The following is a 13,922-nucleotide window of genomic DNA, read 5'->3' as shown; positions in this document are numbered from 1 at the left end:
GCCCACATAGTGAGCATCGCCAATACACTACTTTTCAGAATGCATTGTGGGATACATTGAGTGGACTATATAGTGAATGACCGTGCTCACACAGATTTCGTACAGCACTACATAATGGCGTATTCACTATATAGTGCACTATATAGTGAATAGTGAACTCGGACACATCCATGGTGTCCAGTATTCTCAGTGGCAGACACTTGATGAGCTGCAGTTTCACAGCACTTTCACATCGACTTCATTTCTCACAGCTGGAGGTTACCCCTCGACTCCTGCTACCCTGTCTTGCTGATCTGTGCATCACTCCACTTTTGCTCCATTTTGCCTCAGGTGAATGCTGGGACGGTGATTACGTCAATCCAAACAGGTCCATAGCGGCTTACAATGGAGCTGCTTTTGTCTGACAGTGAACCAGTTAAAGTCAACATTGGTGCTGGTTTTGTACATTTTGATAACACATACATAAGTCTCAGATATACAGGAAACAAAATCAAGTTTATGACTCAGTGGCCACAGTTGCAAGTAGCTAGAAAATTCCACTGACGAAGCATTTCTTTTTACCAGCAGAATTATTCCATCACATTTTTGCATCACACATACACTCATTTCTGTCCAGTCAATGGAAATGTTGTGAAGAAAATGGGTTTTATACAACACCTGTAAAATAATTAACGTCTGAATGCAGCTCATTAAACCTTGATGCCTTGAACAGATATCGCTGCAGCAGGGAAGCTGATGTCAGTGTTGAGTGGTGATTATCTCGGAGTGTTCCTGTATGTGCATATGTTTGCATTAGTGTGTGTTTTTCAGCCTGTCCATGACATGCCGACAGAAAGGAAGCAAAATGCAGTTATAACTCTGCAGAATCTGCCCACATTTGGCACTTGGTGGGTGTTGATTTCAGATCCTGCATTTAAAGTGAATAATTTTAGCGACTTGCAGAAAATGAACTTCTTTTTTTTGTGAAAATAAGTAAGCACATCAGGCTGATGTGTTGGCACATCCTCCTGTAGCAGAGAGACGGGGAGCAAAGATCCAGGGGTACAACAACAAAGTCATCGTCATAGTGTTGCACTTTCACTCTGAAAAAATGTAGCTTGTTTGGGTGCTGCTGCACAACTTGGAAGTCTACAGCTAATCAATTTGATCAAGTAAACAGCAAAGCTACCAACAAGCTACTGAGTAATCTAGCTGCTTACTTGCACCACCACTTGTAGCACTGTTGCGTTACAGAGTTGCACTGAAAGCCTTTTGTCTGTCCTGGCCTGGTAAATATTCAGAGTGTAACAATGTGATGAGCACAGAGCTGTTAAAGAGCAGATTCCATCGCCCGCTGAGCCGAGCTCCTTCCTTCAGACTGGCTGTAGCGTGTGTCTGCTAGCTGCCAACTGCTCTCTCCACATTAATCACGACCCGGGTTCTGAAGTTTGAACTTTGACCTTTAGCGCTGCATCAAGGCCCAGCGACAGATGGAGATGGAGCTTTGTGTGCTCACATCAGATCATCCATTTCTCCCTCACTCACTCTCACACAGACACACACACACATCTGAAACACTCACACAAACACTCTCATCACACATGAGCTGAGAGCTGAGATGTGCAGAGGATCGGCCCATAGCAACAGTTGTTTGTTCACCGGCTGATATTTCGACGCCCTCTGACTGTCTCTTTTTTTTTCTCAGGAAACTAAGTGAGTATGTTCAGTCCGGCTGTGCTTATCAAAGACATTTTGTTGCCACACAGCTAATTTAAAATCAGCAATGGTTTATTAAAGAGCAAGCAGAGTGGCCCATGCAGAGGAATTTTGTTTATCATAGACAAGATGCTGCAGCTGAAAGACACTGATTAGTGTGAATAAATTAGAAACTATTGCAAGAAGTGGGTGATAGCTTATCTTTGAATTACATGCCCAGTGCAGCTCTCCCATTGAAGATTAATTGCCTCTCACAAGGTATTTTGAAAAGTTCATTTTCATCAATTGATTTCCCCTAATTCATGAATTCCCCAGAAGTGCATGAAATTGGCAACAAGCTCTCCATAATCACGCTTTCTGCATCGTTAACCTCTCTGGCAATTACTCATCATATGTATCAGTTGTGACATTTGCGGAAGCATGTTATTTTTGCACCATTAGGTCATGACAGGAATATTATCATAAACTAATGGTTAATTACAAGACGAACAAAAATGGTGCTCACAGTTTTCTTCCACTTTTTCTGCAATGAGCAGACCTTTTTTCCGAGCTTGTTCAGTTGTGAGACGTGTTCATCATTTCATCGTTTATCTGGCTGATCCCTTCACCATCTGCTAAGTCTATACACTAAAGCCGATCAGTACTCATACCTCTCTGAGCAGTCTCCACAAGCCGACTGAAGGTTCCACAAAAACAGCCTCGGTGATGCGAAAACAGGTTCACAAAAGACATCAACGACATCCGAACATTGTGAGGACCTTCTGGATGCTTCAGGAAGAATTGTCCTTTTTTTCCCTCTCTTCCTCCAAGGCTATCATCACCTCACCAGTATATTATTGTTACTACAGTATTGAGGTCATTTCTGTTTCAGTCAGAGCCTGGAATGCTGCCTTGAAGCCAAAGAAGTGGGCCAAAGAAATAAATTGAAAGAAGAATATAACTTCGAGGTTACAAGTAAAGTAATGGGCATGGAATTTACCAAAAGACTTCATGCCAGGTGCATTACAGCGATACAGTGGGGTGCAGGTTCTTATTAACACACAGCAACTGGAATAACAAGTAGGTCACACCTTCACACAGAACAGAATCCCACGTCAAAGATGACAATTTGCACTTATTGTACACACTTTTTTCAGAAAACAATCTGTGATGAAGCATTTGCAGTGTTTCATCACCCTGCACTGTTTCCACACCATCATCGGACCCTCAGGCAGATTCCTGCAGTACATTAATAGGGTAAATCACTGGATTCATCATACGTAATGATACCATTATGGCATAATGTTCATCGGCTAATGTGCGCTCGCCGGGAATCTATTTGTGTCTTTAGCCGTTTGCTGTCTGCCACAACTCCCAGAGTCTCAATTCTTTATTAACCTCCCCAAACATCTTAGCCACAAGGAGAGCTGGGAATATGAAGGGATGCCAAAAACAGACAAGCAATAAGGTCTGATGAGGTTTTATGCCTCGGCCCTCTGATTCTGGCACTTAGTCCAGCTCGTGTGCTGCTGCTGGGCTCAAATAAATGGAAAGAAAAAGAAAACATCCCCGAACATTTTTATTGCTTTTTATTATTGGCGTGTTGCTGTGTGTGGGGTGTGTATGTGTGTGTGTGTTTTTCAGTTGAGAATGATTGAGATTGATATGTTTAATAACACTGTGAGAGAGCAGCAGGTGATATTGGTGGAAAAGCGAGAGTGACTTTCAAAGTTTACGTGCTCAGAGTCAAGTGCTGTATGTTAACTGTTGAAAGCATTGACTGCAGGCAAGTTCAAGGACTGAAGCAGGCGCCATGCTGGAGCACATTTTGCATCCCAAAAAGCCAACTTTCACTTTCACTGTTCAGCATTTTTCTGTTATACAATAAAAGTCAGCTGAGGGCAATGACACGATGGTGTAGCAGCCATCTTTACAGAAAAAGCTCACTCACACACTTTGTGAAACAAAAACTCGCCACCAATGACAGATTTCTCTTTTAACTCGAGTGAACCTTCCCCAAAGTTAAGCACTACAAACTGTCTGCAGCTGCTTTATGACACCGCAAATTGAGGTAATCCCTTTGAGTAATATAATCTGTCACTGTTTATGTTTAGTTCCCATGTCTGACACCTAATTAACGGACTGGAAGTTGCTTCCTTTTTCTTGCTGCCTGCAGTGAGGAAAGGGATTTGAAAACCTTAAGGAATTGCTGTGTGGGTACTGTCTCATTACTGAGGTGTATATTACGCTCTGCAAACACAGGTATATTATTATCCATCTGTATCAATGTCATCTTGTGGCGAAGCTTTTGAGGAGATAACTGTTGTTTTCCAAGAAGTTGCACAAAGACCTCCTCAGGATTTTTGCTTAGCATGAAGAAAAGCTGGAAAGTAAAACTCAAGTCCACCCCTTATCCACTTTGAAAGACCAGCATGGTGTTGATAAAAGATTAAAGACAATCTGCTCTTCAATCAGTAGACATCTGTGTTTTAATAAGACCATAAATTGTGTTGCAATGTTCATGGCAGATGCAACACCTTCATCGATCTTTGCGATGTGTAATAAAGGATAATAGTGGAGGAATGGAGGACACAGATTACATCAAATTAAGGCGGATTTTCTCTCTTGTTCTCCCTCTTTTCCTCAGCTTTTACCGACTCCTCTACCTCCACAGCACCCATTCCCCTGTCCATTACATCAAGTGGCCCGGCTTCCCCTCTGCGCTCTAATTGGAGAGCTGGATGGCAGTAGGTTTAGCCAGTAATGGGGTCCTGCAATTGTGGAAGCAGAAGTCATCCTGGGGAGGCCTGTCAGGATTTGTAGAAGAGCCGGGTCTTGTGCATACCACTTTGCAGCACCAGGAGAAAACCCCCTTGCATTTTAATAGTGCAGCTGTAAGCATTTCTGTAATTCAAGGTGGCGTCATTAGAGGCTTATTTATTCACCAGAGGTGTCTGCCAGGAGGGAGATGACGCCTCCTAGATCAGCTGTGGCAGCTCACTCTCTGCAACCTCCTGCAGGGCTGAAGAAGGAGAAATTAGAGTGCGATGGGCAAACACGACAATCATAGCATCGTTACTGAATTAGCACATAAACAAAACAACAAGCTGGATGTTTATGGTGTTGGAGCACGGGGGAACAAAGATCTGCAGTTAAAGGGGCAGCCCGGTCACGACTCTGCCTGCTGATGGAAGTGGTGGAGGAGGTGTAAAAGGGATAATACTGGGCTCTCAAAGAGCAACAGCTGAGAAAAATGAAAGTAATGGACTCGGGAGGCTTTCAAGGTAATGTGTCAAACAAGAAATTTGCAAGTCTGGAGTCCCACAAAGTCTAAAATGCTTTTCCCGGCAGGGATGAACATCTCTGTGGATAATTTGCCCCTCAGACTTGACTAGTATCTCTAACTGGTCTAATTCTAACAAGCAGCTGCTTTTAGTCGCTTTCATTGAGCATCAGCATCACCAAAACATAATCGCCCTGACTGTTAACATTTAAAAAAATGATATTTGCAGCATTAAAGGAGCCCTTTCTATGACCCTTAACTTTGGATCCTCCTGTCTCTGTTTTGTGGGTTGACTGCCTCTTTGCATGGTTTTGGGTCAGCTCGCGCTCACTGTTACATAAGAGATGAAATCTGACACCTGATGTCCTGTGCTGCAGCACTGCTCCTGTTGCATAAAACAGACATTTGAGTTTATAAATTATGTTTTTGTTCATCTACCAGCTCAGCTTTGTTGAACTTGTTTTTATTTTCCCTATGGGAAGAAAATCCCCTCCCTGTCCACTTGCAAATGATCAGTGCCTCTAAAATGATCTATAAGTTATGAACTGCAATCCAGTCCCTGCTAAGCTTAGTTTAACATAAACCCTTAAATGAGGGGAAACATCCAGCGATGTTCTGTACACCACCAATAGATTCTGAGTTCCAGCTCCTCATTAGCATGTCATATTCCACTTGTTTGGTCAGCACAGACACTGAAGCATTGAAACAACAACTCCTGGTTCATATGTCTTTGTCCTGGAGTCAACAACTGAAAAAGTTTTTTGCTGGTTTCCTGGCAGTAACTCTGGACCTAGAAATGATCCCTTATGGAAATATTGTGAAGTTAACTTTGGTTTTTAAATTAAAAATTGCAGATTGGATTTTTTTCTGATGGACCACATACTTGAAAAAAACATGGACATTGTCTTCATGACAGCACTCATTAGATTGTGGTTGATGTCATTGGTTTCTCTGAAAAACAAACAAAAAAAGGTTAATTTACACTGTGCCATAAGGCGGAACATTGTACACAAGCAGGATATAGTATATCTGTATGTGCCTGAGTCTGAGGCTGCTTCTCAAAAGTAGGATCTCAGCTGACCCTTGGGCCCTCTTTCTCACCCTGAGGCAAATAAATACAATATTGACAAGTATCTCATACAACCTGCCTAAAGTCGACAGAAATATCCCTTTAATTGATTATTTCAAATGTTGCAGCTACTTTGTAACTCCATTTTCTGTCAAAGTGGCCCTGGAATTTCAAACAGATTTACGCTCCTGTTTGCCAAATGAAAACCCTCCTGAGCCCTGCACGTCAAGTGTCAATCCTGTTGCTCCTCAGCAGCAATGCTTACAATTGTTGGCTCTGTAGCCTAGCAACAAAACCCCCATTTAAATATAAGGGCTTGTTTAGGTTGATTTTTTTGAAAATGTAAATGAGGAACCACAGATGGCAGATTCTCAATGTTTATGTATTCGTCTAGAGTTCCCTAGAGGTCTTTTAACGTCCCGCTCTATAATGATGATGATAGTCGATGCTTCTTTCAAACAGTGAGCAGTGGTTTGGTGTTCTGTCTTTGTTTCTGCAACATATTAGAGTTGATCCCAAACAACTCTTTTTCTTACTGCTCAGATTTCTTGATCTGGGCTCATTTTTTTAGTATGAATCAAGCTTTTTCACTTGCAAAGATGTAATTGTGGAAAGTAAAAATCTCGTCACAGCTTTTATTTGCAGGTTTCATTGAATCTCACCACAACAGTGTTCAAAAGTGGAACAAAAGCTTTCTATCTGGTGAATAAATTACTGTTCACTTCTGATAAAAGTTTGCCTCATCACATCGACTCAAGTTTGACTGCTATCTATTGATCTTTTCTGCTGTTTCCCGAACCTGGTTGTTATTTTCTGCCAGGGCAAACAGTGTTATACAGTAATGCAGCTGAAGAACGGTAGCTGTGAGCTTAAGAAGAAGAAAAAAAGAAAAGAGAGGGCTCTTCATCTGAACCTTTGAAACCCCTTTCTGTCCCTGCCAGGGGGAGATAGGATCAGTAGACAACCCCAACATTTTCAATTTTGTGCTATCAGACACTGAGGAGATGTGTCAACAGTGGGGTCCTACAGCAAGTAAACACAGGAGTCTGACAAGCAATAACCTAGATTCAACATCACCTCAGGTCCTCTCCCACCCAAGGTCTGCCACTTTCATATCATTCAGATCCAGATCTGTTGATCAAAAACGACGCCTATCCCTCCTCAAAAAGGAACACTTCCTCCTGGTCAGTCCCCGTAGCATTAAGAAACATTCATGGGTCGGTGGTGGATTGATGAATCTAAGATGGGGTTTTTTTCCTTCAGCCATAAAGGATCTAGTATTAATGTCTATAATAACTCAGCATCTTTTTGACTATAGGCTGTTTGCTCATTTTATACATTGAGTGCACGAGTGCATTCAGCTTACTGCAGAGAGGAAGATAGCTGTCCAATGTCTGATTCTCTATCGCTGTGCATTTTTTAAACAGATGGACAACTTTCCAGGAAAAAAAGTTATGTGCATTTTCTCCGTTGTACAATATTTTAGAAAGGCAATGGGGTAAGTTGCATTAAAACCAAAACTAATTAGCCAATGCTGAGTACTGTCATTATTCTTACGGTTTGTTCTTAGCAAAATCCTCACAGTATTGTCACTTGCAACAGAGTGAGGAGGAGAAAACGAGGGCGGCTGCAGCAAAACTGGACAGAGCTGAGTGACAAAAGAAACCATGAGATTAAAAAAAAAGTGCTGGTGGCTCTTAAGAGCAAGTCAGAAAATTGTTGAATCCACTTTTCCTTTGTTAGTTTTTAGCAGGCATCAGGAGGGATCAGAGGGCAGAATAGTTTGAAGCCTCCAATGACCGAGAAGCCATTACTGTAAAGCACAGTCCACTGCAGCAACACTTCCTCTGAGATTCAAATCTTGCTGATTAAAATACTGTCTCATAAGCTTGTATTTGTATATGTGTGTGCGCATGTACCAGTGTGTGTGCTTAAATGACTCTGTGGGTGGCTGCATGTGTGTCTGTGTTTCAAGCAGCCTGAATACTCAAGCTTTTTAACATTGAAGCTCCGGGAGAATAAGTGCAGAGAAACTTGTCGATTATGATCGAAGTGATGTCCAGCAGGGACTGTTGATGAGCTTCCTTCAACAGAAACAAAAACAGCACTCTTCCTTCACTATAATTGCTTTTTTGGGGCTTACTTGCCACCAAACTGGTTCCAGACCAATGAATCACTGCCCACATCTCAATCTGTGCTGAGTGATTCAAAAAGGTCTTCTTTTGTTTTTATGGATTGCAGAGCCGATTAAAAACCTTTGTGGGTGGCACTAAGTGACTGTGGCAAGCTCTGTTAAAAAACATTAGAGCTTGTTATGGTCGACTGTTTAATCTCTGCTCATGAAAACATTTAACTGTGTCTGCGATAGCACACTGAATGTCTGGCTTTCACTGTATGGCTAACATTCACTGAAAACAAACATTTTAGCATCTCTTTTTTTTTTTAAGTGGAAGAAAATTTTCAGCTCAGAGTGGCAGCACATGATTCTTATTTAGTTAGTTAGCTTTCAAGCTCAAACAGCATGTTACGGTCTATCTGCTCGATGGGTACCAGTGATTTTATTTTTTTTTGCTTCAGTAAATCCCCTTTTTATGAAAATACTGTTTGAGTTTGTTGAGTTTACTCTTAGAGATTGCTGAAGTGTGACAGTAAGTCCCTCTTCCACCATGCACTGTAATAGAGATGAGTCATTATTTTAATAGTTGAGTAGTTGAACATTGATTTAAAAAAATAAAAATAAATAAAAGTAGAAAAGTAAAAATAAAACCACTTTTTTTCCATTATGCTTGCCAGAACCTGGCTGTAATGTGGCCACATCTGAAAGCTGTTTTCCAACTGCCAATTGTTAACAAAGCAAGAAGAAAGTATCAATGCAAACAACTGAAAGTCTGGCTCTGTAAGATTCAGAACCATTGAAAATGCTGAGACTTTGTCAGCTGTCAAAAAGTTCAGTGAGAAACTTTCTCAGAACAAAATTGAGGTCAAGCACAAACTTTTCAAGATCAAATTGGTTTACAACACATATGCAGAGAGAGCAAAACACCCAGCAGAAGCGAGGAGGGTTGATTATTCAGTTAATCGTTGAATAGGTCCCAGCCACTATGGAAAAGCATCCTTTTGAAACATGCTTTTATTCATCTGAAAAATGCTTTGTCATCACTGAAAACTAAGTCACTGTGTATTGTATTGATATCAACATATCTGGCATCAATATCAAGATGGAGTTTTGTCCATATCGTCCAGCCCTACTTGAAATCATAGATTGTATAAAACATGGACGTAGTCTCATCGATGTCACCTGTCTGTTTCTGAAATGGAAAATGAAGCACATCAGCTATAGCGGCCATATTGGTAGTGGCAGGGGCTTTGCCTGAGCTGTACCTCTGATTGGGCGAGCTTGCGATCTTAATATCCTCTGAACAGCCAAGTTTGAAAAAACTTCACCCCCCGAACAATGGGTGCTGTTAGTGAAATTAGCGACTCTGAGAGGTTTTTTGTTTTTTTGTACCAGGCTGTAAATAGGTTAACTTCTGCTTTGAAAACTGCTTTCTTTTGGCTTGGTGTGTATGTGACTTCCGCTACTTCCGGAGCCAGCCTCAAGTGAAGAGATTTTAGCACTTCCACATTGTCTCATATTCTTAGACCGGAGATTGCCGCTTGCTTGAAATACCCATTCCCACTCTCTGAGAGGTAACATCTGCCAGAAAGCCATGTTGGCTAAGTTAGAAACCAACAAAATCTCCCAGTGGTCAGAATATGAAATTTTCCTCATGTAAATGCACACATTGTGTGTGTGTGTGTTTTTTTTTTTTTAACTATAGGAAAACTGTAGCAAAATGACATCTTTAACCCAGTAGCAGCAAGACTGTAAAACTACTGCTAATGTAACTAGTAAACTTGCTAGCTGAAAAAAGCACGATACATTCCATTGTTGTGCATAAACGCACTCAGCTGACCAAGCTCATATTTATTGAACTGAACTCACATTTCAGGGGATTCCAGAAGTATCACAGTCGTAGACAATTAGAATGTTTTTTGGGTGGCCGAGGTCATATTTGGCACTGAGCAGGTGTTTAGTATGACTTATGCGTCTAGCAAGTCAGACGTTGTTAGTGGTACCTTTAAAGCCGGCTGTGTTTAACATTGTGACGGAGTTTTATGGACAAGTTTGGACAGATGTTTGTTGCACCTACAATATAATGAGAACATTTCTACTGCACTAGCTAGCCAAAACAATGTGTTACAATGGAAACAATACTTTCTATTAGCTCAAAACACAACTAACAGCAACAAATGCTTTTTTAAATTTGTTTGTTTTATTAAATGACAATTTTTCAGATATTTCAATCTATCAGTGCCATCACAGCATATGTGAATGCCTCAGAACACAGGGTCAAGTAATCTTCTTCATAGAAAGCAATATGTATATATTGCTTTCTATGAAGAAGATTACTTGATGTGCAGTATTTTTAAAGCAGAGATGTGTTCTCTTTATAGCCTTGCTCTTCTGACTCTACCTGAACATTGCAGCAGTTCAAGTGTTGACTGAAAATGTCATCAGAGCAGCTGGAAACTAGTGATTTAAAAGGGAGAGATCAAATCCTCCCCCCTACTGAGAGCATTTATCAAGACTTGCGGACCCAGACTGATTCATGGAGTCTGAATCTAAGGTGCTTCATATGATTTTACCCAAAGCAAGGGGTCATCTAAAAATAGCTTGTACTTTATCCTCTTGTTCCGAACTGGAACATAGGCCAGTCCTCTGGTAAGAAAATGACCATGCCTTACAACATCAGGATGAAGCAGAGGTTACAGATTTGAAATGCTAACCTTGTTTCTGTTTTCTCTTCACCCTCTTTTTTTTCTAGTTCCTCCCAAGATTTATGACATATCCTCTGACATCACGGTAAACGAGGGCAGCAACGTGTCACTCATCTGCACAGCCAGCGGGAAACCTGAGCCAACCATTTCCTGGAGACATATAACCCCATTAGGTGAGTTCACTCCACCTCTCTCAAAACCTATGCTAATGAACAAACAAATGGACAGACGGATGGAGGGATGGATGAATCGAGAAAGGAAATGAGAAAGCATGGACAGGATCAATAGGTGAGAGACTGAGTGTCAGGGAGAACTGGTAGTTATGTTGGAGGAGGAAGGGGGAGGAGCAGGAGATGGATGAGGTTGGATGGATTCATGGCAGGGGGAGGAGAGGGAATGGAGACGTATGATAATACATCCAAGTGAATGTGCAGAACAATGGATGCTGTGTGAGGTCATACAATACTGTTTCAATATTGTGCTGTGCATTCAAGAGAAGAAGCAATAACTAATACATATTTTATTTGTCAGTCACTTTCAACAAACAACTTTTAACCAAACAACAGTCTTTTCTACCTCTTGACTGCTAAAAAGATACAACTGTGACATATGTAGGCCTGGGCCTCGTTCATGTTTTGACATACTTATGATTAGCCAAACATATCTTGAAGTAGGAGATGCAAATATAATCATTTAGCGCGAGTGGTTTATTAAACCTGAAACTGTAAGTAGTCACTGTTTTTGCGTCTATATTTAGCACGTTTAAAAGGCAGGTGAAAACTTGCACATTATTACACACAAACGGATGCAGTCATTGTGGTGAAAGACAAAAAAGAGATCATCTTTCATGTGCGTATCAACATAGTTGGACCATTGTGACTGCAAGCGGGCTTTAACACGGTTCACCACATGCATGAGCACAAGCACACGTACAGCACGTAAAATCCATGACCGCTTCTCTTATCAATCATTTTAAACAGTAGCGAGGTGGTGTTAGAGGGTTGAGTCGGACCAAAACAACTTAACATAAGTCAAAAAGTCTCTAAAGTTGTAGCGGTGCTCTCTGTGTCTCATTGAGCTGACTCTGATGATATCGCGCTTCATGTAAACAGACACTTCACGATCACGAGTAAGGGCTTCACAAGTAGTGTGACCCCTGGCTGTACTCTCCAGCTGGGGAACGGTGCTATGGGGGTGCAATCATGCTTAAGTATGGCATGGTTTGGATGGCCAGTGTGACTGCACCCTTAGGCCCCATTTACACAACAACGTTTCATCTGAAAACGCTAAAACGCTGTGAAAAAAATCTGGGTTTGGACGGAAACGGACTGAAAACGCTGTAGTAAGCATGCCAGGCCTGTAGGTGGTGCTATAACTGTCTTGTCCAGAAGCCGCTTTTGGGAGATCTCCACCAAAGTAGAGTTGAGCCGATCATCTGGTGAATTGGGGAATACTAAGTTAAAAAGTGGAGCAAAAGATGCACATTTTGTTGAAAGACGGTCATCAGAAACAGCAGATAGAGCAGCACAAGCACAATACGGTAGTTCACGTGGATCATAACAACGGTACTGTTGTCCTGTTGCATGCGTGCTCGCGAGGTGGAGTGTGACGTCAGCGTCCACATCCACCAAAAATGCTGGCTTACTGTTTACACGGCAATGGTGTCGGGAGCGTTTTAGAAAAAACCCACTCTGGAGGTCGTTTTCAAAAGTTTGCGTTTTTGGTCAGCTATTTCCGTTGTAAACGCGAGGCTGAAAGGCAACAAAACTTTTGCGTTTCAGCCTAAAACTGTTGTCGTGTAAACGGCTCCTTAGATTGGCACTCTTCCATTTGAAAATTTGACTCTTTGTACAGTAAAGAAACATACATGAAACAACAGTCTGATCCATGGATTCTTTTGTTGATGAAGGTTGAAGTCCATGTGGGAACAAGATTTTTAGTTGCACATTTTTACCGAGGTTGATGAAAAGTGAAATGCTTACTAGCATTGAAATGACAGTTCCTATTACAGCAGGGAGCTAAACCATTGTGTATTATGTCATAGATGAGCAAAGGATGGCATTATCAATAGAATTTATATAGGTGTCTAATAGGAGGAGCAGACCTATATCATGAAAGTCTTTGAATACTGAGTCCTCTCTTTGAAAAGGCATTCCACAGCATTTAACTGTTGCTGCAAAGCCCCCACCCAGCCACTTCCAGTCCTCCCTCATTTTCATATTAATGGATTAAAGCCTGCTGAGCTTATCTGATAGCTGTGAGGATGACTGCATTTATCTTATGGCTGTCAAATCCTCCTCTCTGGTGGTTGGCCTGATTGCGTTCAGGGAGTTTTCAGAAGATGATCAAAAGAGCCGTCCTCAGAGTCCGAGTGGCAGTCAGTCATTCTACTTTGAAGTGTCCGGACTTTGAAGTATGCCAGGGAAGAAATGATACGCTGGTCAAATGAAAGGGCCCGGGACTAAATGTAATCACAGACTGTCTCCCAGCACATCAAAAAAAGAGATCCCATTTGCCATGGGATCTTTCAATTGGTAATTGTAGTGAGGGCGATTTGTCTAAAGGACGGGGTACAACTCAAAGGTTGTAAGAGGCTAATTACCTATTGATGGAATTCCATTAAAACTGTTGGATATGCTGAGCAGTGTGCTCTAATCCCACATGAATCTGCACAGTCAGTTTATGGAAATATTTACTCAAGTTATGAATAAAAGCAGACCTGCAACCTCCAACTGAAATGCTTGGACTAACAATAAAGCACACAAAAGATATTTATTGAACCTTTTGAGAAGGTCAAATGCCAAAGGTGTCTAGAAAAGTCATTCAACTTATATAATTTAACATGAAAATCTGTTTAAAAGTCAACATAAATTAAGTATATCGTACCAAGGTGCATAGCCCATCTGATAAAGTTGGTGTCCTACATACAGAAGCTACATATACAGTAAGGAAAGTAAGTATTGAATGCGTCAACTTTTTTCTCATCACATTTATTTCCAAAGATGCAATTCAAACAAAATTTCTACGAGACATTGGTATTAACTCAAATAATCCACACATGAAAAGAAATCACAA

At 41.2% G+C, this 13,922-nt stretch overlaps 1 protein-coding gene across 2 annotated transcripts in view; it reads left to right on the top strand.

Annotated features, from left to right (window-relative positions):
* The window catches only part of negr1 (neuronal growth regulator 1), a 169,210-nt gene that overhangs the window by 76,885 nt on the left and 78,403 nt on the right, over positions 1 to 13,922 (top strand). For both annotated transcript variants that reach the window (XM_074667973.1, XM_074667974.1), the window contains exon 3: positions 10,895 to 11,020. In XM_074667973.1, coding sequence (XP_074524074.1) covers positions 10,895 to 11,020 — 126 coding nt within the window. The remainder of the gene's footprint in view (positions 1 to 10,894; positions 11,021 to 13,922) is intronic.

The sequence above is a fragment of the Halichoeres trimaculatus genome, unplaced genomic scaffold (genome assembly GCF_033239565.1).
Source record: "Halichoeres trimaculatus isolate MK-OKI-2021-1 unplaced genomic scaffold, fHalTri1.1 fHalTri1_scaffold_4, whole genome shotgun sequence".
Classification (NCBI taxonomy): Eukaryota; Metazoa; Chordata; class Actinopteri; order Labriformes; family Labridae; genus Halichoeres; species Halichoeres trimaculatus.
This window is presented reverse-complemented; position numbering and strand designations above follow the sequence as displayed.